Source organism: Pteropus alecto, unplaced genomic scaffold (genome assembly GCF_000325575.1).
Source record: "Pteropus alecto unplaced genomic scaffold, ASM32557v1 scaffold182, whole genome shotgun sequence".
NCBI lineage: Eukaryota > Metazoa > Chordata > Mammalia > Chiroptera > Pteropodidae > Pteropus > Pteropus alecto.
Genome location: NW_006433946.1, coordinates 1062795 through 1086388, shown reverse-complemented (window position 1 = coordinate 1086388; position 23594 = coordinate 1062795). Strand labels below are relative to the sequence as shown.

The 23594-nt window shown below is 32.4% G+C and overlaps 1 protein-coding gene and 1 non-coding gene across 2 annotated transcripts in view; both read left to right on the top strand.

The window, feature by feature from the left end:
- The window catches only part of ERBB4 (erb-b2 receptor tyrosine kinase 4), a 988299-nt gene that overhangs the window by 765022 nt on the left and 199683 nt on the right, over nucleotides 1-23594 (top strand). Inside the window, exons 17-19 of the mRNA XM_006908488.3 lie at nucleotides 735-867; nucleotides 5248-5370; nucleotides 8773-8871. Coding sequence (XP_006908550.1) covers nucleotides 735-867; nucleotides 5248-5370; nucleotides 8773-8871 — 355 coding nt within the window. The remainder of the gene's footprint in view (nucleotides 1-734; nucleotides 868-5247; nucleotides 5371-8772; nucleotides 8872-23594) is intronic.
- LOC112477114 lies at nucleotides 3286-3404 on the top strand. The gene has a single exon (XR_003045326.1). It is a non-coding gene; the product is annotated as a 5S ribosomal RNA (ribosomal RNA).

Sequence of the window (23594 nt, the reverse complement as noted above, 5' to 3'; positions counted from 1 at the left end):
CTCCTGATAACAAAATTGCTCATTTCAGAGTTTGAAATAGCACTTGGTTAATATAACTCTGTTATCGGTATCCTCGTACTCCTGAGGTGTGGGGTCTGTATGTCTCCAGACCACTCATTTTTGCTTTAGAGCAGCGATTCTCAACTGGGAGTGATTTTTGTAGATATTTGGCAATGTCTAAAAACATTGTCATGACTAAAGGACAGAGGTGCTACTGACATCTAGTGGTTGGAGGCCAAGGATGCTGCTACACATCCTAAATGGCATAGGACAGTTCCCCACAACAAGCAAGTATCAAGCCCAAAACGCCAATAGTGCCACTGTTGAGAAAGCCTGCTTTAGAGAAAATGTTGAAAGTAATATTATATACCACAATATAATTAAAATCTACCTTCCATTCATTTATAGATAAAAATAAGATTAAAACATTTAAAATGCTTCCATATCAACATTTTGGCATATGTTTTTCGTTGTTACCAAGTTTTACATTTTTTCATGAAATGGCATGTTGTGGCTGCTCATCTCCAAAAAATTATTTGTATGCGCATGGTTTATTATTTTAAAGAAAAAGCACATACAATTTTTACCATAAGAAAAGCTTTGTTATACCTGCAATGCATTTTTATTTGCATTACTTCTAACTGACGTGATTTGTGATATGCACAACTGCTCTTCCCTCTTCCTCTCTTTTCTCTCTTCATACCTGTTTTTTTCTTTTCCATTCTGGTTGGCAGAACTCCTCTAATTGCAGCCGGAGTCATTGGAGGGCTTTTCATCCTGGTCATAGTGGGTCTAACATTTGCAGTTTATGTGAGAAGGAAGAGCATCAAAAAGAAAAGAGCCTTGAGAAGATTCCTGGAAACAGAGGTGAGGTGTTTATTTCTTCTCTTCATGTGTTAAGGGATTTTCATTAGGTTTGGAAGATTTAGATGATAATTTTTAATACAAGTGAAAATTTTGTCCAGCTTACTGCTGAGGGTTTATATTTTATAATACGTTATACAAAATTGATGAAAAATCAAAGTATATAGTAAAAGTAGTCAAGGCAGTTTCATGGCTTCAAGAGGGTAAACAACAGGGATCAAAGAAAGTATATATTATTGAGGAAAAGACAGATCTGTTTTGTTTGGGGGAGGGATCCCATTAGCAAGCTCTAGGGTATCACAATAGCAATACTAGAAATTAGCTGGGTAGAGGGTGTCTCAGTAGCAGAAGAAGAAAAATGTAAGAGATAGAATTTTTCTGGTTCAAAATAAAGCCAGATAGGCAAGAAATTTTATGCTTTAATTAGGGTCATTAAATTGGTAGACACTGATCTCATTATTACAGCAGTGAAAGGCTGAGCTTACAGGATAAAGCTGTGTTGTAATCACACAGACCTTACCACACAATTTATGAGATGCATTTAATATTATGCATGTTAGTTATTGTGAACATGTAAATTACCATAATTTATTATAATTTCTGTTATATTGCCATACTGAGTTCTCTAGCATGCAAGCTGATAGTTTTCACTGCACAGGTTATAGGAGAAAAACAATTACAGAAGACCATGCATTACCAGATTCTTCTTAACTCATATACTACCATTTTCTCCTGATATACACGTTTCTGCCAATTTGAACAATTTAGAGCAAATCTGTTCTGAAACTTAGCCTTCTCTGGGTTTGTTTGCTTTCTCATTGTCAGTGTGACAGTCTTGACTTTACCTCTTACCATTGATAGAAATGGGAATATTCATTTTTTCATAAATTTTGCACACTGATGGTGAATTAATTTTAGCTTTTTTCCTCCAGAAGTTGAAATTAAATAGAAGAATAATGTGAAAATTTTAGAAGCTACTTTACAGTTACATATAGGAAAATACTGTCTCAGGATTGGAGTTATCTGAAATTAGAATGGGCTGTCTCATCAATAAACATGTTCAAGCTTAAAAATATAGTTAGTTATATACCTGGGAAAACAGTAGTGATTTCTATTTGATTTGGATGTTCACAGAAGATCAACTTGGTTATTTTCAACTTTATACATATGAATAAAAATTTGAGCACAGTTCATGTTCTATGCATATTTTCAGCTTAGCTAGGAGGCTGGAGGCAGAATTTTCACTCATGGTTAGCTTGGGGCAGTCAGTGAGAGAATCCTGGAAAGTGATGTAAATGAGAGTCCTTGAGGAACTGGAGAGTTGGAACAGCAGTGGACATTTAAGTGATTGAATAAATGGAAGAGAAATTCTGTCTCTTCACCCTGTGCAGAAAAGGCTAATTGCTAGAAAGAGTTATTTTGTTTTGTTAATATGGTGATTTCTAAGAATGTCCTTCAAATTGGCATTTCATTAATAAATAAACACATAATGATTGGTTTTATAAGTGGATTCTATTTTTATAGAAAGTTATCACTTAGGACTAAATTAGATAATTGTCAAATTTCCATATTTGTCTCAGTAAAAGTAAATAGCTATGATTTTTTTTTTTACCATTTAAATAGAAGAGGAATTCTGAAGAGGATCAACTTAAATCCTTAAATATTGAAGCTGAAAATCAGTCTCAGAATTGAAAAATTTGTTATAGCGTGATATACTGTTGGAATGTATTTAAAGTTGATATACTTTTCTAAAATTATTTTGTTCCAGATTGCCTTTCTTCTGTTACAAACATAAAAGTAGAAAATATATTTTTTTTCAGCATACAACTTATTGAGATGTACTATAAGCTTAATGCTTTGCTAGATGCTGTAACTAAAAGACATAACAATAAGACTTGATCCTATTCTTTGACGAGTGACAGATTCAGTGCCTGCATTATGGCAGGCAATGTTCCAAAGTTTTCAACCTATATTATATACTATTTTATTCTTTAACAATCGTCTAAGATAATTATTGCTATACCAAATTCACAGATGAGAAATGAGGGTCCAGGAGGGCTAAATTGTTTACTAAGCCTGTGAATGGCAGCACTTGTATACAAATCTACAAATTTAAACTCAATTCTCTTTCTGCTATACTAGCTCACAAAATGAAACTATGCCTTTTTTAAAGATATGATACTCAAATTCTTGGAAAAATGTGTTTTAAGAAAATTTTAAATGATACCTAAGAAAATAGCAGGAGACGAAACATTGCAGATAGAATTGTGAAGCTTTTCAAATATGAAATTATTACATTCTATATGCCAAAGGTATGTATGTATATAATATATAGTAAGTGTATTTAGTCCGAAGTGCTGAAATCCAGTCTTGCTTATGATTTTATATAACTTTTGTACCTTTTTTTAAAAAAAAATTTATGTCTATGACCATGCCACCCTGAATGCACCTGATCCCGTCTGATCTCGGATGCTAAGCAGGATTGGGCCTGGTTAGTACTTGGATGGCAGACCACCTGGGAATACCAGGTGCTGTAGGCTTAAAAAAATAACAAATTTTTTTTTAAATCATAGAAGTTTCTTATTATGCACCTAGTATGTGTATCAAAATCTAATAAATAAATCCTACACAACAGAATTTAATTCAAATGAAGATTTTTATGGGAGATTCTTTTTCAGATTTAACAAAGAGTTTTGTAATTCTACGATTCGTTTTATGTGACTTGGATGCAGTTATATTCATTTTTACAATATAAATTTGAAAATGAAATAGAAGTATATTAGTTGTCTAACTGCTGGAAAATAACTTAAGTTTCTTGATAATTTTTATCATCTTCTTCTCAAAATTCTTGCCATTGCTAAACTTACCTATACTCAAAACTCTGTTTGGCTAAGTAAGTACACCATAATCTTCACAGAAGCATGATAATAATAACCAAGCTGGAGGTCCACAGTGCACTTAGCCTTGTAAACAGACATTTTGAAATACCGTGGTGGTTTTCAGGACAATTTGAGTAGGAGTAGCCATTAATTATTTCCTTATGCTAAGAAAGAACAAACTATTTGTCTGTGTTTAAAGTTCAGCTCCTTTATTTAACTTAAAAAAAAACAACAAACCTCCTATTTCTCTCACTTGCCTTTTTCCTCAAGCATAGATAAAAACCTAAAATTTTAACATAGGATATAAACTTTTTGGTACACAGTCTCTCCATTGTCTACATTTTTTCTTCTCACATAGGCAAGAAATTGGCACATATTCGCATACTTTTCCCCTTGCTCCCCTTGCTTATTCATCCTCTCTGGCTGAATGGCATCTGAATTATGACAGCTAGCATTATCAGTCTAATTTTACCCGCTTCAGCCACACTTCATGATCTGGCGTTTCCCACCCTAGAGCCACCCTTCAGATCTGTTCCACTCCCTGTTGTAGTCCCCTTTATGTCTTCCTCCTTCTCCCTGATGCTCTGTCCAAACTATTCTTCACAGTGACAGTGCCCTCGCTTATGCCAACTCATTTTTATCATCTCAAGACTAATTTTAAAGTGTTCCTCCTTTAGGAAGCCAAAACTAATGAACCTTACTCCTTGGTGCTTATTGTATTTCTTTGCATTTCCTAGCCTTCACATGATCTAACATCAATTTATAGAATTTTATAATTTTTGATCTAGAAGGTAACTAGGCCCTTGCCACTTAAAATATGTTCAAGGGCCATCATCACACATAGATATCACGTGGAGTTCAGTAAAATGCAAATTTCAGCCCCAACCCTGGTCCTACGGAACCAACCAGAATCTGCATTTTAACAAGAACCTGAGTATTTTACATGTACATGAAAGTTTTAGAAGTACTGTCCATGTGTATTGGTGTTGTGATAACTTATTTTTTTCTCTTCTGTCATGTATGTTCTGGCTTCTCAGCTAGATCTTAAATGCTAAGAAGGCAGTGTTTCTTTCTCTCTCTTTTTTTAATGTATCAAATCATTTTAAATGAGAAAGAAAACTTTGATAGAGTTCTTACATAACAAAAATCTCTGAGTCTTAGCTGAAGGTGCCAAAAAGAAAGGGGCTTGAAAAGTAGAATTAAGAGCCCCTAATTAGTCTCTAATTTTTTATAAAAATGGGGTGGGGGGGATCTCCTAGCCTAGTATGCCACCCAATAGATACACATTTGTCAGTTGTACTCACCCAGGCAAAGAGCATGAGAAGAGAAAAGATAGAGTCTGAAGGCATGGTGAGTGATCCATATTATTAAAATACTTTTCAAGAAAAAATGTACTTGTGTGTTTTTGTATGTGTGAGAAAGAGAACCAGCCAGCTTTAGAGAAAGAGAGAGAAGTATTGATTGTTGAATGAAAGTTATAACCTGTATTCTTTTTGTTTTATAGTTGGTAGAACCATTAACTCCCAGCGGCACAGCACCCAATCAAGCTCAACTTCGTATTTTGAAAGAAACTGAGCTCAAAAGAGTAAAAGTACTTGGCTCTGGTGCTTTTGGAACCGTCTATAAAGTAAGTAAAAAATAATACATACCATCAGTTATTTTAAATTTTGTTGCAGATTTGTTTTAAATAATAGCCAAAGTTATTGCTCTAGTCAACCTAATTTCCTTTAATATTCAGAGAAGAGAACCTTTATAGTATTGAGATGTTGATGTACGAATGAATTCATTAATGTGTATTAAGCAAGTTGAGAACAGATACAGATGTGAGATAGCAGGAAAAATGGGTGTGAAGCCAAAGTATAGCTCTTTCTCACAATACCTTCTGAACCCCTTTTCATAGCATCTCCCCTTTGGCAAATTGTGTTTTTATCCAAGACATCCAGCTCTGACCCATTTTCCTTTCCCCCTACACGGTGCCCCATGAAACCCCACACAGGCCTGGGCACTGTGCCATGATCCCTTGCTACTCTTTCTCTATCTAAACTTCTTCCCATTTCGTCAGCCTCTTTAGAATCCACACAAATGTACTGACACCTTAGTAGGGCAGGACTCTGTTCCTAAACCACTTTTTGTCTACCAGGTAACATGTCTGATATAATAGGAAATTTCCAGGTTTGATGTCCTCACCAATGTATGCAAACTAAAAAAGTGACTTTGTGAAACACAGATAAGACAGAAAGAGAGGGTGACATTATGAGTTTTCAATAATAGAAATATTTCTGGAAAGGGAAAGCTCAAATGGTGAGATTTGTATGTTTATTTATTTAGTTTAATTACAGAACCAATTCAGAGGCCAGGCCAAGGTTAATTGTGGTGAAATTTATTTTTAATGGTAAACAGCAAGAATAAGAAACTCTATTTAGTGCTAAATCCTTATAATGTCCATTCTTACAGTTCCCAAATTTACTTTGCCACTTTTATATATTTTTTAAAGCTATATATGCAAGCCTACTTTTTTTTATAAACATATCTGTTAAAATAGATTGACTCAGGAATTTTGCATTTTAAAGTGTTCAGTTTTTCTTATTTAAAACAAATATTTATTTAACAGAAAATATTAACAATTAGAATATAAACTTTAATTTTCTCTCCTGAGTATTTCAAAAATAATCAAATCTCAAATAAAACTGTTTTATTCTAAGGTATAAATGCTGAAGTTTCTTAATATTTTAGTATGCATGTTCTATTCAATTAAATTCAAAATTATTAACTAATTTGAATAGAAATTGTTCTAGGCTGACTTGATGGCTTCTAGTTTTCAATTCTTTGAATGTTAGAAGAAACATAACTTATTTTATGTTTCTCCATTTTTATTATGCAAGGAAAAAAATGGACTTCCATTTAAAAGACAATTCAATCTTAGATTGTTCCTAGCATATTATTATTATCCTTATATTTTAAAGATGATGTGATTTGGAAAATGAATTTTATTTTAAATCATGGATAACATATAACTCAAGACTAAATGTGACCTCATGACCTCAGTGGGGGAAAATATTACCCATTTAGACATTTAAAAGTAAAGCTTTATTAATATTTTGATTAAAAACAATGATTTGCCTATTTTTCATGTTGACGTACCTTTATTGAAATTACTTGTATCAAAAGTTTATATAATGTCCCATAAGTATGTTTGAATTACATACCTGTAGTGTCTATAGTTGACCCTATGTTTAATTAACGTATTAGTTCTTACAAGACCATACTGTCTAAAATTATAAAGAATTATTCTCGACTACAAATTTGCAATTTGACTTAACCAATTATTTGGTGAGTTTTTCCTCTTCGTTAGAGATATACTGTGCTTAAACATAAAAGATTTGAATAAATATTATGAATATCAGCACAGTTAAATTTTTGTCTGATCTGGCCTAGAAAATAATGACTATACTTATTTAAAAAGCAGTAGAAAATAATTAAAAATGAATTTATATTCTTATTTCAAAAGTATATTTTAGGAATATTTTAATACTGATATTATATCTTTATAAGTTAATCTCCTCTACAGTTACTCATTGAATAATGATAAGCCTGTTCACTGTAGGTACCATGAGTGAGAAAATATAACCTGTGGGTCTTGGGCTTTTTTTGGTTTGTTTTTCTCATTTAAGCATTAATAATTTTTTTAAATTGTAAGACAACAAGGAACTTGTCTTATTATTTTTCATTTGACCCATACATTTCCATATTCACTCTAAGAATGTAACCCTTAAATTCACCTTCTAAAGGTTAACATCTATTTTTTCTTTATTATTTTGACTTTTTAAAAATTCTTGTGTTTAGGTCTCCACTTATATTATTACAACTTAGGATATCACAAATACATATGTTTTAGCATAGAAGTACATAGTGAAAAACTTTTAAAATTTTTTTATGACTATGACTAGCTGATAATAAGAAAGACAGGAAGTAGAGATGTTCTGTTTAGGAATAATAGACTGTTTTTTTTCCTTTAGTTTTAATAGTAAAACTGGCCTAAGAAGACTTCTTTATTTCAGGCTAATGAATTAAAATTTGAGATTTTTTTTTTCATGTAACCTCATGTTTGCTTCTGTGTTCATTTGAGACAGTACACTTAAAAATATATATGTTCTTATATAATCGATGCATCTTTGTATGTCTTATCAAAATCATTGTTCTCATTCAAATGTTTGATTTGTTTATACAGAAATGCTGTTATTTAGGTTAACATGGTCATTTACTTAAACTGTACATACTATATACTTTCCTAATGCAAAGATCCTGTCCAGATATTATAATTATATTTCTATAGAAAAAAAGAACTGACAATGGTCAAAAGAAATATTTTATATTATTTCAGAGATAAAAATCCTTGGCATATACAATTTAGTAATAGATAAATTAATATATACTCTATATTCTCTAATACTTGCCTTCGAAAACTAATTCTTAAATAATAACCTTTAAAAATTAATTCTTAAATCAATCTGAACTTCAGGAACATAAGAATTTGCTTTTTTATTGTTTTTTTAAGTTTCGGAATAAATTATGTAATAACTAAAGCTGCAAAGAACCTCCAACATTACATATTCCAGTTTTCTAAATTGCAAATGAGACAACTGAAATTCAAAAATGAAACAGCCTTCTGAAAGTCTTGAGAAGTTGAAAATATCATTCAAATCAAATATTATCTTATTTTAATGTTTTTTCACTGAAAACTTTCTCGTGTACAGAGGTTGAATTTTATAATAGCATAAACTTACCTTGCAAAAAGAATACATGTATAACTAATTCATCTTCACATAATGAAAGAAGACAAAAAAGTTGCTGAGTAACTTGTAACATCTAGCAGGTGCTTGATAAATGTTTGTTGATTAAATGAAAGAATATAGGACTTCTAAATTGTTTTTTAAAGAAATTAATAGATTGGTTAAATCAAATTTTGTTTCTGGCATAAATGTTATATATGTCTTAGTACAGATTTAATGTGATTTTTTTTCCCCCAAAGGGTATTTGGGTACCTGAAGGAGAAACAGTGAAGATTCCTGTGGCTATTAAGATTCTTAATGAAACAACTGGTCCCAAAGCCAATGTGGAGTTCATGGATGTAAGTATAGACATCAGGCAATTACATTTTGATCCATTATTAATAGACTGCTTTTAGAATGATTTTTTTAAAAGACTCTTCTACTTATAAGTTTCTTCTCTAGAAATAGTATAATCTTATTTAAAATGAAGGCTTGAACAGGGTTGGCAGACTTTTGCTTAAAAGAACAGAGAAAATAGGCTTTTCACACGATGTGATCTCTGTGGCAACTACTCAACTCTAAGTGTTTGACAATTAATACGAAACGAAAAAAAAACATAGGAATGAATGTCACTGTATTTCAGTAAGACTATTTATACAAACAGTCTGAAAGACAAATTTGGCCTGCAAGCCAAACCCTACCCTCAAGGGCCACGTGTTTAACCACTGTGCCAAACTACATTTGGGAGTAGAGATGATGATTTAAAAAATTATCTGGACTGCTTGATTTTATTATTGCTATGATCTACTTAGTTGAAAGCATCAATCAAGATTACTTTTTATAATAAGTTAGTCTCTGTTAAACTTAAATTAGGAACCTAAGTTAGATAATTACCCATTGAAATTTACTTCTTTTCAATTCAAATTCAGAAGACAATACGTTTTTATAGATAAAAACTCCAACTATAAAATAATGAGAGTTCTGAGTAAATGTGCTTTATAAGGTCAGTCAGAACCTTAAGATTTCCCCTAGCAAAAATTGTGGATTGGGCTGTTCAGCAAATTTGAGAAGGTAGGACAGATGAAACTATGCACATAGCATGCTTTTATTTTTTCACATTCAACACAAGATACCTGCCAGGGGTTCTATCAAAGACCCATAAATATTTTTCCTCTATCTTTTAGCATAATGTCTCCAGTAACAAGAATGATTTTGATTTTCAAATGACCTTTATATGAAAGATGATACAAGCATATGTATTTTGATTTTTTAAAAGATGGATTGCTCTATATTTCTACCCAGTTTCTCTTATAAGCTCTTTTGTAAGTTTTATAGTGGCTCAATTTGTGACCTTGGAAATTTTATTTGATTATAAAGCTAACCATCTTATATAGGGCTACTTTTAGTTTAACTTTTTATTAGTTATTATATAATAGGGCTGATAATGAGCTAATATAACCCAGCTGCTCTGGTTGGTTGGTGCCATGCCTTACCAGTTACTAAATATGCTAAATACCACCCTTGCTGCATATCTACCAACAGGTATCTAAGAGACATTGAGTCCAGTAACTAAATAATGTTCCTTTCTATAGGTCTCTAAAAGTTCTGACACTCTATAGCTACACACTTTGGCTCATATATTAAAATGCAAAACTGAAACATTTTTCAGTGATATCACAATCAATTTGATCTCGGTATAAATTTGTGAAGAGAATTTTCAAAGAGGTGAAAACTATAAAGAAAATGACAATGTGTAGAAACAGTGTAAGTTAATATATAAAACTGAAAGAAAAAAGATCTCACCCAGCATAGACTGCAGGCAAAGCTGAAATTCACAAGAATGCTAATGATCTCTGCTGGAGGTTTGGACAGCCATTTTTATCATATTTCCATGGAAACAGACTGCCAAAAGGGGTTAAGAGGATACAAAATAATCACCTAAGAAAGAAGCTCTAAAAACCTCATCATGATTTTGAATGATTATTTGAAGCTCCTAACCCCATCCATTTTTTTTTTTTTTACTGATCTGAGGTCTATTCCCATGGAAACATGAGTGAGGATGGCAGCTTGAAATCTTAGGTTTTTGCTGAATTTTAAATAAACTGTGATTGAGCCATGAAAGGAGTCATTTTCCTAGATGGTTGATGGATTGTGACCAATAGATTCCAAGGAGTCTGTTTTTTTGTTTTTGGTTTTTTGTTTTTTTTTTTTAAGTTAAAAAGAAAGAAAATATTTTGACTGCCTTGTGGATGAATGCTAAAAGATTAACACATTGATGGATTGCTATTGGCAGCACTTCAATAAATATCAAGCAAAAACACATCCTACTATTTTCATGAGTTATTTTAGAACATTAGAAGGATAGCACAATAACTGAAACTGGCAAAATTAATGGTGAATTTAGTATTTTAAATAGCCTGGTGTCATTTTAATGCAAATGTATATACCTACTTTTCATACTTAGATTTTTAGGTCATCTATTATATGTGTACATTATTATAAATACTTGAACAACATATCAAATCACAGTAAAAAAGGTTTGTAATTTGGACCTAAAGACTAAGTTGAAATTGCAAATTTCCTCAGGATTATTGTTAAAAGTCATATGTTTGGCATATGTCTTAGTCTGGGTTCTTCCAGAAGCAGACGCTGACCCTGAAACAAGGATTTGGGTAAAAGTTATTTATTTTGGAGGTGAAGGATTCATCAGTAGGAGAGTATGGAAAGGAGATAGTAGCCACTAAAGGCAGCTGCCATCGTGAGTGAATGGAACTTTTTTCCATTAGAGAGACTTTGGCAGCCAGTATAGGATATACACCTCAGAGTTACCCTTCTCAAGGGTTAAGGGAGCTGATGTAAGAACTCCAGCTGCCAGTCATTGGTTGAGAGCTATTGGGAGAGAAGGACGTTTATTCTCTTGCATGTCCTACCTGCCGAGAGTGGCAAAACCAGGCTTAATTGGCATGAGCCATTTGGCAAAGAATGGCAGGTGGAAGTCAATCAGTATAACACTATGGTAGAGCGTTCCAAGGACAACTTTCATTCTCAATGTCTACTTGCAACTGTGTTATCTAGTGTATGTGTGTATTTGTATTTCTATGCGTGTGTGTTCGTGTGTTCTGTACCATTTTATAGAAGGGAAATAAAACTTCCAAAGACAATTGAAACTGCATATTCTTATTCAGCATTGAACATCACCCTCTCCCCTCCCAAAACTTTACTCTCAGTGTAAAATATTCTAGATGCAATTACTGCTATTATTAGATTTATCAGACGTAACTGTGCTTTACTGGTTATTCTAATAAGTGATACAACTTAATACTCAAAACTCACTACATCTGATATTTCTATTGATATCCAAGGGCAAAGGAGAGGACATCTATATTTTCTTAGAATTTTTACCATAGGCAAAAATAAATAGGAAGCAATTTGTGTTCTAGTAAATGCTATCTTAAAAGCAAGAGAAGGAGAGAGAGTTTGGTCACAAGGCTGTTACCCAGCTCACCTGAATATATCTAATGGATTCATAATGACAATAATAACATACTGCTAGTGAATAGCTAGTACATTCTTTATCCCCATAAAGGAAGATCACGTTGAACAACATTAAGAAAATGACTCTAAAGGTCGGTCCGCTTTTATAAGAAGAATGCCTATATCTGTACACACTCTCATTTTTTATTTAAAATAATACCGTTTCATTGGGAAAATGCAAGAGCTTTGTTTTGTTTTGTCTTTTTTTTTTTTTTTTTAATCCATCAAATGGTACAGAGCACATACCGAAAAAATGACTCTGATGAACAGGATTTTTGGAATTAGGGACCACAGTCTGTTCAAATCAGGCAGGCTCTTAAATTGCTCTGAGTTTCCACCACTGTTTGTTTGTTTTCCTGATATTTAAGTTCACTATCACTCAACATTACTATATTTGCCTAGGAAGGATGTGTGTTTTTAATTTTTTTTTTAATTATTGTTTCCTTAAAAAATTAATCTTGGGATAAAAGAAGTTCTGTAATTATCCTAAGTTCCAGTGACAGATGAATAATAGTTCGGCTTAGTGTTTACCTGTATCTTCATGTTAGCTTTACTTTCCCACACCAAACCAACCACAGAGTTCACAGTAAGATGCTGCAAGGTAATGCATTGCAGATCACCCAACCTTACCGTGTAAATGATGACTTTCTCATTCAAAGAAGAATAACTTGTTGTCCTTACCTTATACAACAGGACATTTTATTTATCTTACACTACTGTCATTTTGCTATTTTCTGAAGAAATTTCCATGTGAATTGTGTTTATGTGTTTCTTTTTTCTATGTTGTATTTATGATAGTCAATGTCTTAAAAGGAGTTGTTCAGCTGGAATTGATGTCACATTAGCGATGTGAGATAAATAAAAGTTGTTGGTTAGAGTCTATATTTTTTTCCCAGATTATAGCAGACTTACAAAATGGTTTGAAAATAAATTTTGTTCTACAACATTATTTATACATTACAACTTTTCATGCATGTGGCTTCACATAGTTAATGGTACTTCTTAGCTAGATGCTGTGTCATACTAAGAGTGAATTTTTTTGAATTTCATATAATTTAATCCAATTATATTTTTAGTCCTTTAAGATTTTACCCATTTACTTACATGAATATACTTTATTTAAATGAGGCAAAAAACATATATATAAAAATTTTTTAAGGTCCATGGCTTTGATGTCACAGGGCTCTACACTGCTGATGTACTCATGAAAAGTCAGTTAACCAATGCTTTTTTTTCTTAAAATATATATAGGTACACTCATTAAGAAAAGTTTTAGATAATTACTTTGCTTTTAAAAATGAAATAATATCTTCAGAAAGAGAATCTATAAACTCCATTAGAAACAGAATTTATAGATTTTCAAATCTCTACTAAAAATAAAAGAAAAATTTCCCAGTAACTGAAGTAAATCATTTCTTTTATAGTTTATTTCATAGGCCCTTGTACACACCCTGCTTGTTGTATAGAACTCAGTCAGAAATGCCATCACATCTGAAATCACTGTATCAAACACCCACTTTTCCAATCGCATCATCCAGCCCCTCCAGTTCTTTTCTATAGTACCCGCTTGAGAAAAGTTTTACCTTAAGTATCTCCCAGTCATTGATTCTTTCCTGTTTCTTTCTATCCCTCAGCTGCCACCTATCCTCACATCTCTCTGCAGCCAACTTATATTCGTGGCCCGTCAGTTTAACCACATTCTTACAAAAATCTCCAACTCCCTAGCTTTTCAATAGTTAGCTGGCAGTACGCAATCCGAGAAATATTAAAATTTCTCAGTACCATGTTTTAGATCTCTTTTCAATTTACACATTTTCCTTAGATTGTCTCACTAGATTATGAAATTCCATCTCTAGTCTCTTTTATGAATCTGAGCTCATCTCCGTCCTTGATAACGCCATGTTGAAATCTCAGGGTCATCTCAAGTTTAACGCATTCAGAATGTACCTGTTCATCTTCTCTTCTAAATCTCTTTTACATTCAGTCTTATCCATTTAAATAATTTATATATCCATCCACCCTATTCATCTCTATCAGACATTATCCTTGAATGTCACACCCTCTCAAACTTTCAATTTCTACTTCCAATTCAGGAGTGAATGTTTTGCTTCAATGCCAGAAACATATTTGGAGAGCAGCCTCTTCTTTTTATATTCCGTTGCCACCACTCTAATCAAAGCCATCAATTTATTTAGTACGAATTTTGAGAATTTTTAATGCAAAGCTTGAAATGTGTTGCTACTCTAAATAAAATCTATCGGTTCCTTCGCTTAAGTAAATAGATTCTCTATTTTATAATACAAAGCTCGAATTTTGTTTTTTCTCTGCATAAAAGCTTTCAGTGTCTTCATTTAAGTAAAATACTAGATCCTTGGCTTCCAGAGCTCCTAATTACTTTCCCAGTTTTTTTTTTTCTCTTCACTAACTTTCTTTCCACTCCTCTTTCAAGCCAATAAGTCAGTCAGTGCCTTAGCCTGGAGTGTCCTCCCCTAATTCCACCCAATAACTCTTAATTATCCTTATTTTCTCATTTTAAGTATACTTCCTCAAAGATCCCTTTTCTGACTCCTTAATCTAAATTTTAGTCTACAAACAGTGCTTAGGAATTTCCTTTGTACATCTATTATGACAGATTATATTTATTTGTCCTAGTTTTTATTGCTGATTCCCGCCTATACCACTGGGTTGTAAGATTCCTGATGAAGAGACTGTCTGTTAACTCCACCACGGCATATCTAATGGCAAGTGCAATACAGGCACATAGTTAGGAAATAATAAATACCTGGTTAATTGACTGAATGGATTTATTTTTCCGTTTTTTAAAAGACTTTTATTGTTCTTCCTTTAAGACTTTTCTATTCCAGCCTTATTGATTCTGTAATATTTTTCCCCAACAGTCCTATCTTTGTTAGGCGTATTGCATTTGGGTCATTTTCCTTAGGCATTTATATTGCTCATCCCTGATTTATTTCTACAAACTTGGTAGCTTTCTTGAATCCAGAGCACCAATATGTCACTGAGAAATAGGCCTTCTATGCTGACTCTGTAAATAAGAATCACCATACCCTCTGAAAGTCCTTTGTAGCTCACCGTAGAGCTGGACAACAATCACACTGAGCATGTATAGTTTCTGACTCCATTGTAAATGGTATTTGCCAATTATGATGACTTAGGGAAAAAAAACTACTCCATTTGACTGTATCAGTAGGAAGAGTTGTTTATAATATGAAGACTGTTCATAAAATTCAGGGAGAAAACTTTTGCCCACAGAGCAGGCAAAGACTAGAACATAGAATTTCCAGACAATCAGCAAACAATTTTAAACTTACCAAGCCTTAATTTAGAAGATTTTTGTTAATGTTCTCTTTACAGATTTAAGAATACAAAATATTGTTTCTGCAGGAGGAGGGAACCATCTGAATAAAGTCCTGGTTTGCATTATGTGGCATAAAGTGATTTTAGTTATTCCTATATCAGTAATTTGGTTCAGGAAATGAAGGCTTAATGTGCTGTGATACTTAAAATAGTATCCACATGCATATGTATATATACTGCTAGAAATGGTATTCAAAAGGGACTATTTCACAAAGATATATCAACCTTTTTCTTATATAGTTTTCTCAAAATGATCAAAATAATCCCTCATTATACCTTGCACCACTGTCGTATTACTAACAGGTTTGAGTCTACAATTTGCAAAGCATAGCCGGTCTAAAACTAAACAAATTGACAATACATCTGGTTGCATGAAAAGAATTTGTGAATAGAAACTCTGCCAGTATTGCCTCCATACTATTATCATCCTTAAGTTAACAGCCTTAGTGAAAGGATTCTCTGACATGGACAGTTAGAGATTCATTCACCCCAGATTGTTTAGTTTTAGCTAACATTTAGCAATAGGATTCAGTAATCCTGAATCACACATGGGGTGATTTCCATCTAGATTACAGATACTGTGTAAACAGGGATGAATTTGGGTACTGTTTTGTTTGCACTAAACTCTCCCTTCCTTTTATTTAACTGCAAGAGCTAATCTATACAATAGACTGTGGTGGGTTTGGACAAAAACTAACTCAATGACAAAGCAAAACCAGAGTGGAAAGGAATCAGTCTAGCATGTCATTCTTAATTATGTTCCACCATGAAATCGCTATTAATAGCAGACATATATTTTTAAAACATATTTTCTAGAACCTAATATGTAAATTAAGGTCTAAATTATAAATTATAAATTGAAGAAAGAAGTCATTCTTTGCATCTAGACTGAAGCAAAGGAAAGCCTAAAGATGGGTACTCATATGCTTATTTTGTGAGGAGACTGAAGCTTACAGATAGTATTTAAATTATTTTTCTCATTGCAAAGCCAGTAAGGGAAGACAAAGCCTGAATGTGAGCAGAATGGCCTCCAGTGCCAAAGTCTATTGGCTTCTCATACCATTACTCTGCCCGCTCCAAAAGATCACAGTACTCAGTGAGAGATAGTTGCTACAAGTCATAAACAAGTGTCAGTTCCTTTACAGAATTTTATTTCTTTTGAGATTTTTCTTCTGAGCATCTGAGGTGACCTGTTGCATTCATTGAATTCAAGCTTTGCTCAAGAGATATTCTTACCCTTCAAAGCCCTGTTGATGATCTCATCATTTTCTTCTTATTATTGCTTCATATGACATTTTATGTCACTTATTCTTCTCATCAGATTAGAAAATTAAACCAAGTATGTATGACTTTCTACCAGACAAAAATCTAGACTAATCATTTGAATTATATAAACAAAAAGAATTATGTTGCATTGTATTGTATAAATAAATTTATTAAACTCCTAATTACCACTTTGCATAAAAAGATTACCATATCTATACTTCTTTTAGTGTGTTAAAATGATAAGTTGTAATATGCATATTATCTAAACAGCTCAATTGTTTGTTGTTGTTTTCCCCAATAAGGAAAAAAATATCAAGATAATCTTTTGAACATTTCTAAATGCTGCAGCAGGTCCTAAGCAGCCATGTTTTTGGTGCACATAACTTAGAGCTTAAGTGTTGAATAGCATAATGTAATTAGAAAATAAGAATGAGACACTTTGAGGTTGTAAAATTATGAGACAAATTTCTCACAGAAAATAAGCAATCAGTGAGTGCTCTTTATCTCAAAACTAAAAACATGAGAATTTTCTACAATGATCCTCACCGCTGCACTTTTATCTAGGGTTTCGATCCACTTACAAATTTAATCTAACCTCTCTGAACCTAAATGCTCCATTATCTGTTAGAAAATAATTAGAAGCTGTAAGCATAAGTCTGCCTACATGGAGTTCCTTGGGAGTCTCTAAGCTCATTGAAGCGAGGAGTTTGACGGATACTTGTCAACTGATATTGGACCAACAGCTAATAATAGCAGGAAATGCTGCTTAGCTAGGTGAGAAAGCTAACTGGGGGAAAATAAAAATAAAACATTTGGGATTTATGGTCAGAAATAAATTTCCCTTTTTCATTTGTTTCCTGGTAAGAAAATGGCCAAGGGAACCAGTTATTTTTTTACTTTTTTTTTTTTTTGACAACTTTTAATTAAGATCTAGGACCCACTTGATTTTAGCCATATTCATTGCAATTTGCGTGTATCTCCCACAAAGAAATTTTAGTGAATCAGGATTATGTTTGGTATAATGCGTACAAATAATAGATGAATATAACCAGTAAATTAAAAATTGTCAGCTCTAGCAAGCATGTAGCAAATTAACCATAGGAAGCATGTGTAAGCTTTTTGGGAGAATTGCAAACACAAGGGGTTTGATTATAAAACCAGAAAAAGTTTTTTTTTTTCTTGTGATTAAAGCGATGAGCCAAGTTCCTTTAAAATGAAAAATAAATTAATTTCAAAATGTGGAACACTCATTCACTTAATGAAAATGTTACTATATTCTCACTAAAGAAAAAGTATTTTATTCTTTTTTTAGAGAGATGCTTTAAAATATAGTATTCTCTAATTTTTCATATAATGTTGATTTAAAAAGTGAGTTTCAACCTATGTTACTCTCTTGTCTGATTTTCTACTAAATTTATAATCCATGTACTAAGGAATAACACCTAATACCTGTGTGTTATGTCTGTTATTTTTGCATCCCCAACAAGATCGTCAATGTCTTTTGGTTAATAGCTGCTTCACATGTTGTCACACATACAATATCACAAATATACTGAGTAGTAAGTTTTCAGTAAATATTCGTTTTTAGTTTAGAAAGATATGTAAAATAAATTTACTTCATTTATTTTTTCATTAGACTTATAGAGTTCTTACTATGTGCAAAGACTCATACTATCTATGTACTCTAAGACTTATCACATAATGAGGATGGCATAGCCTTCACCTTGGTGAGATCTGTCTAGGATCATACTAAATTAATAATAAAACATTTCATCAGGTTGGAAAAGAGAAAGTATGATAGGAGATTAGTAGAAGAAAATAGTATCATTAACGTTGGCTTTAGGAGTCTTTTAAATTCCTCACAAGTTTAGGAATACCAAAAATTGTTTGGTCCTCAATTTATATTTGTATGCATTTATCTAAAATAAGTGCATTATGTGTAATAAGTTAGCCTGTTTCAGTTTGTCTATTCTTATTTATTTTGCCACATATCTATTTGAATATATGTATATGTATGTATATACACACATACACACATATGTACATATTTTTTAAACATCTTATGTGTGTGGTGTTTGTTTATTTTTTGGAATCTGCTTTAAGTAAGGAGAAGATAGATGAATATACAACAATTTTTCTGTAACTTATTTAACATTAACTCCCTCAAAGTATGATACTAAAGTTTAATACTGTTCTCAAATGTTGGAACATCAGCACTTATTTTAAATGTTGAAACCTCTTGTTTCAAATATATTTATTTAAAAATATTTATGAATATTCTATGTCTACTTTATATAAAAGCAAGAACTTGTTCCTATTTTAATGTAATTATTCCTTATGGGGTTAATTTATTAAGAATTTCTGGCTTTAAATGCTCACCCCAAAGAGTGTCATTAATTTTCTCCTTTATTATTGCATTATAAATATAAACATTTTGTAAAGCTCTGTTCTTTTTCTCACTGTAAATGCAAAACACTCAAATACTGTCTGCGATAATATTTTTAGTTTAGCTTTATATTTGTAAGAGCTATGAATAGTATCAACAGGTTCATTGAAGATAAATCAACTCTTCTGCTTGGTAATCTAATTGTCATTGTAAGTAACTGCCTATAGAAAAAAATAGTGCCATTTCTAAGCAACATATTTTTTCTCCTCATTTGGGTTATATTATCTGATAATATCTACATATCTCTTTAGCAATATTTTTTAATACAGTAAATCTGTTCTTAAGTACTTCACGGACATTTATAACTGTTAAAGAAATAGCATTCCTATTTACAAATGGGTATTAAGATATTTATTAACAGTTTAGATATAATCGTACTGGCAGATATTTCTAACTGAAAATAAATTAAAGGACTTTCCTAATAAGGCATAAAGTCTTTCCACTGCACTTGAAATGAACAGAATTGTTATCAATTTAATGCTTCATCTCTTGTCCAGAGGAACCTGCCACCACTATCTGCATCTAAAATTATGAATTTGAACTTATAGGTGACTTCATTAAGACTCTTTTAAAAGAACAATTCTATTTTTCTATTTTGATATTTTAATGAGAATTTTGTAAATACTAATTAGGAAACTTTAATGTAGAGGAAATACTGAATTTAGAATCTTAATTTAGATCTTGGTCTAAATTCTAGTTCTACTATCTACTATGTGGAAGTCCAGCGGGCAACCCCACTAATCTGTTTTTACAAAGCGAAGTAATAAAAGCTGGCTAATCAAGTGTTTTTGAGGATACTAAAAATTATATTTTATCAACTGTAAATTATTATATAGATATAAAATAGTGTTTTTATGATTCTGGCAGGAATAAATATAATAATAAATTAATAATTATGTGTATAAAAATATCCATTATCTGTTAAATCATGTGAACTCAAGATATAATAAGAAAATAGCCTCAATTAATTTTGAATCTTTTGAGTGATGTTTCTTTCAGGATGGCACATTTTTGAACTAAGAATAAACTGGGAATAATGAAATCAATTCCAATGACTATAGATCTCTTAAGAGGAAATCAATTCTAGGACATGTATCAAGACTTTAGTTAACTTCAGGAGGTTAGAACTACAGTGGGGCGTATGTTGCAGTGAGATGGTAGTGGGTGAGAATTCTTATATTTTCCTAATGTTCACCTAAAATTACTATAAAGTCTGAAAAGACCCCCATCTCCAGGTGTTTTTCTATAGCCTTCTTTTCCATAATCTTCTTTTCCATAGGTTTTTTTTGTTTTTTTTGTTTTTTTGTTTTTTTTTTGTAGCTAGAACAATACACCGCTTCCTAATATGAATGAAGTACAGAACATTTTTCCAGGAAATTTAATATTTATCTCATTATAAGGCTCATGTATCATTGCCCATTTTTAATCAATACATTATTTTCTCTGTTTAGATTTAGAGTTCGATTAGCTTGAACTTCTTAAAACAATAACAGAAAAGCAAAATAGAAACAATTTATCTAAAAATTAGTTAACTGTGATCCAAATGTGTTGAATAAGTTGTCTCCCATTTATCATGATAATAAAGCAACAAAGACCATCCAGCTTTAAAGTATACTTTAGCACGGAGACTTGCATAATTAATGCCAACTTTTCACAATAAGAAAATGAAAGCCTATGCTTAAGAACTTCCTATTATTGAAGAATTTTCTCTGCATGTCTCCTATTACCATTAGCAATTCAAATAGATACAGTGATGTTCAATTTCTAAAGGGTAATGTATATGCCAGGTTCTTATTATGTGGATGGTAAATGAAGGTTTTAAGGAATCTCTGTTAATAATACAAGATATTATTTTCAACGCCTTAAATGAAATGTATTCCTAACAGGCCACTGTTAGTTCAAGGTTAATAGTCAGCCAATCAAGACTTGATGAAAGACAGTTCTGATATTTAAGTCAACCAAGCAGTCTGCTTAAAAATATGCATTTGCCAGCTAAGCCATTTTTGAAGCATGATCTTATGTTATCTAACTGTCCTTTTGGTGATGAGATATTGCACTACAAGGTCTTTTTGTGCTGTGAAGTTGATAAGGCTGAATGGGAACACTGGAATAAACCTAAACTATTTGACTTACAAATCAGCATTAGAGCATAAAGTATTCGGGGACAAGGGACCTTGGCAGATTACTAAGTGATATTTATCATTTGTATTTCTCCTTCTCAAAAGTGCTTACATTTAGGAACATGTCGGCATTTGATAGGAAATAGTGGACTAATTTCAAGATAAAATATACTTGTAAGTAAGAACAAAATGAGTTTCACCAGTTAGAGAGTCATATGACACGAACAACCAAAAACTGGTAAAAGCAGGATTAAGGTTTAGAGAAAGCCCATGACCCACTATGAGCACATAAGCTGACCCTCAAATCATGTTTCTTTCTCTCAGGGTGTGGCTTACTATATAAAGCTTTACTGAGAGTAATACTATATTGCCATTTTATTTCCGATAACTGGCATTTTTTAATTTGCCATTGCAACATTAATTGACCTATGTATTAGACTATGAGACTCAATCTGCAGTTTTGTCAAGGAGAAACATAAAATGTTATAAACTAACAGATAGTTTGAGGAAGAAGAGTTTCTTTATAAACATGAGACTCGGTAATACTTCAATCGAAAAAGTAATTTAAATACACCCACTTGAACAATCATGGCAGTCTGGTGGGAGCCAAATAGAAGGAATACAGCTATGACTCAGGAATGACCTAAGATGAGGAAGTTAAAGGCTTAAAGGTTCCACAGAGAGACTTTCCTCATCTCACTTTCTACCCAAATTGTGTGAAGTACCCCCAGTAGCACCTAGTCCAGAGAGCGGGGTTTGAGAAAAAATGGGCCTATTTTGGGAGTATGCCTATCCCTGGATCCAATGAGAGGGTAGAGCCCTTTTCTTCAAAAGCCCCACTGATGGCCCAGAGATTTTACTGTGTACATTGAATAAACACAAAGATTCATAAGAGGAGTAGGGAATAGAGGCAACCTAATAGGGGACTGCTAAAAACAGTTTATACTTTTGGTTCAATGAAAAAGATGTGAAGAAATTTTTATTTACTGCATAGCCTCATTTTTCTCTTTTTTCTTCCATTTTTTTCTTCTTGTTTTCTCTTTTATTGTTATCATTTACTTTTCTTTCTGTAAGGGAAAGTTTTAATGAGATTTTTTCCTCAAATTTTTAATCAAAGTAGTGTGCATAGGTAGAAATTTATGTACATATATAATATCTATATAAATATATAAATATAAATATATATTCACCCAATATATATATAAAATACATAGCACTACAAGCTTATAATAAAAAAAAAATAGCCTCTTGCCCTACTAACTGCCCACCTAGGTCTTGCTTTCACAAGATAACTTTGTTAGCTATTTCTCCTGTTAGTTACTGCCATATTTTTTTTAAATATGCTTATATTTCCATTTCTTGGTGCATCACTTTTACATATAATCTATTGACTTTCTAACATGAAAAATGAAGATTCAGCATTCTTATATCCTTTTTTCACTCATATTTTCTATATATTTGCATCATCATTACAAATTATATTGATAATTCATTTTTTCAGAATTATTACAGTGAAGGTTTTTTGACTGTTGATAATTATTTCACTAAGATACTTTTTTCTAAGCATTCTATATCCCTATACCTAATTCTTTCCTTATGAAAATAATTTTATTTTTCTCAAAGTCAAATACTTCAGCAAAACTATGTTTCTTTTATTTTTCTCTCTTTTCTTAAGAATTCTACTCTCATGATCCAATATGGACTGGTAGATTCCACAACCCAACTATAATCCTGTGTCCTCTCCTCTACATCATCTAGACTCTCCCTTTGCTTCCTAGCTCAGTTAGATCCTTTAGCTCCTACATACCATATCTTCCTCCTTCTTGGTTTAGTATTTCATTTTAGAATTTCATATAAAGAATTACTAAAAATGATAAAAAGGGTAACTATAAGATATAAGGAAACCCTGTACAGTACCCTAGGAGTAAAGGAAAATACCCGAGGAAGGATAAACTCGGAGGGATTCAGACTTTGTTTCAGAAGACGTCGTTTGGCCAATGGGTAGTAGAGAAGTTCCCTTGTTTAGTGAGGCTGGTGCTGCTCTGGAGTTTGACATCCTCTAGAGGGCGGGCTGGGGAGCAGGTGGTCAGCAACTTGTGGCACGAGTGGACTTGAGATGGGAGTCTGCGTATGGGCAGGGTTTGAGGAAAGACTTGCAGAAGGAATGACTACTCAGTGTGTGACGCAGACAGCTGTGTGCTAAGGGAGTACAGACAGATGGTTGCATGCAGACTGAATGGGGTCTTGCTGATGGAGTCCAAGCAGAGCAATGAGTGCAGGCTATATGGGTGCTTGCTGGGAGAGTCCGAGCATCTATACAGAAAGGGAGACTGCAGAGCAG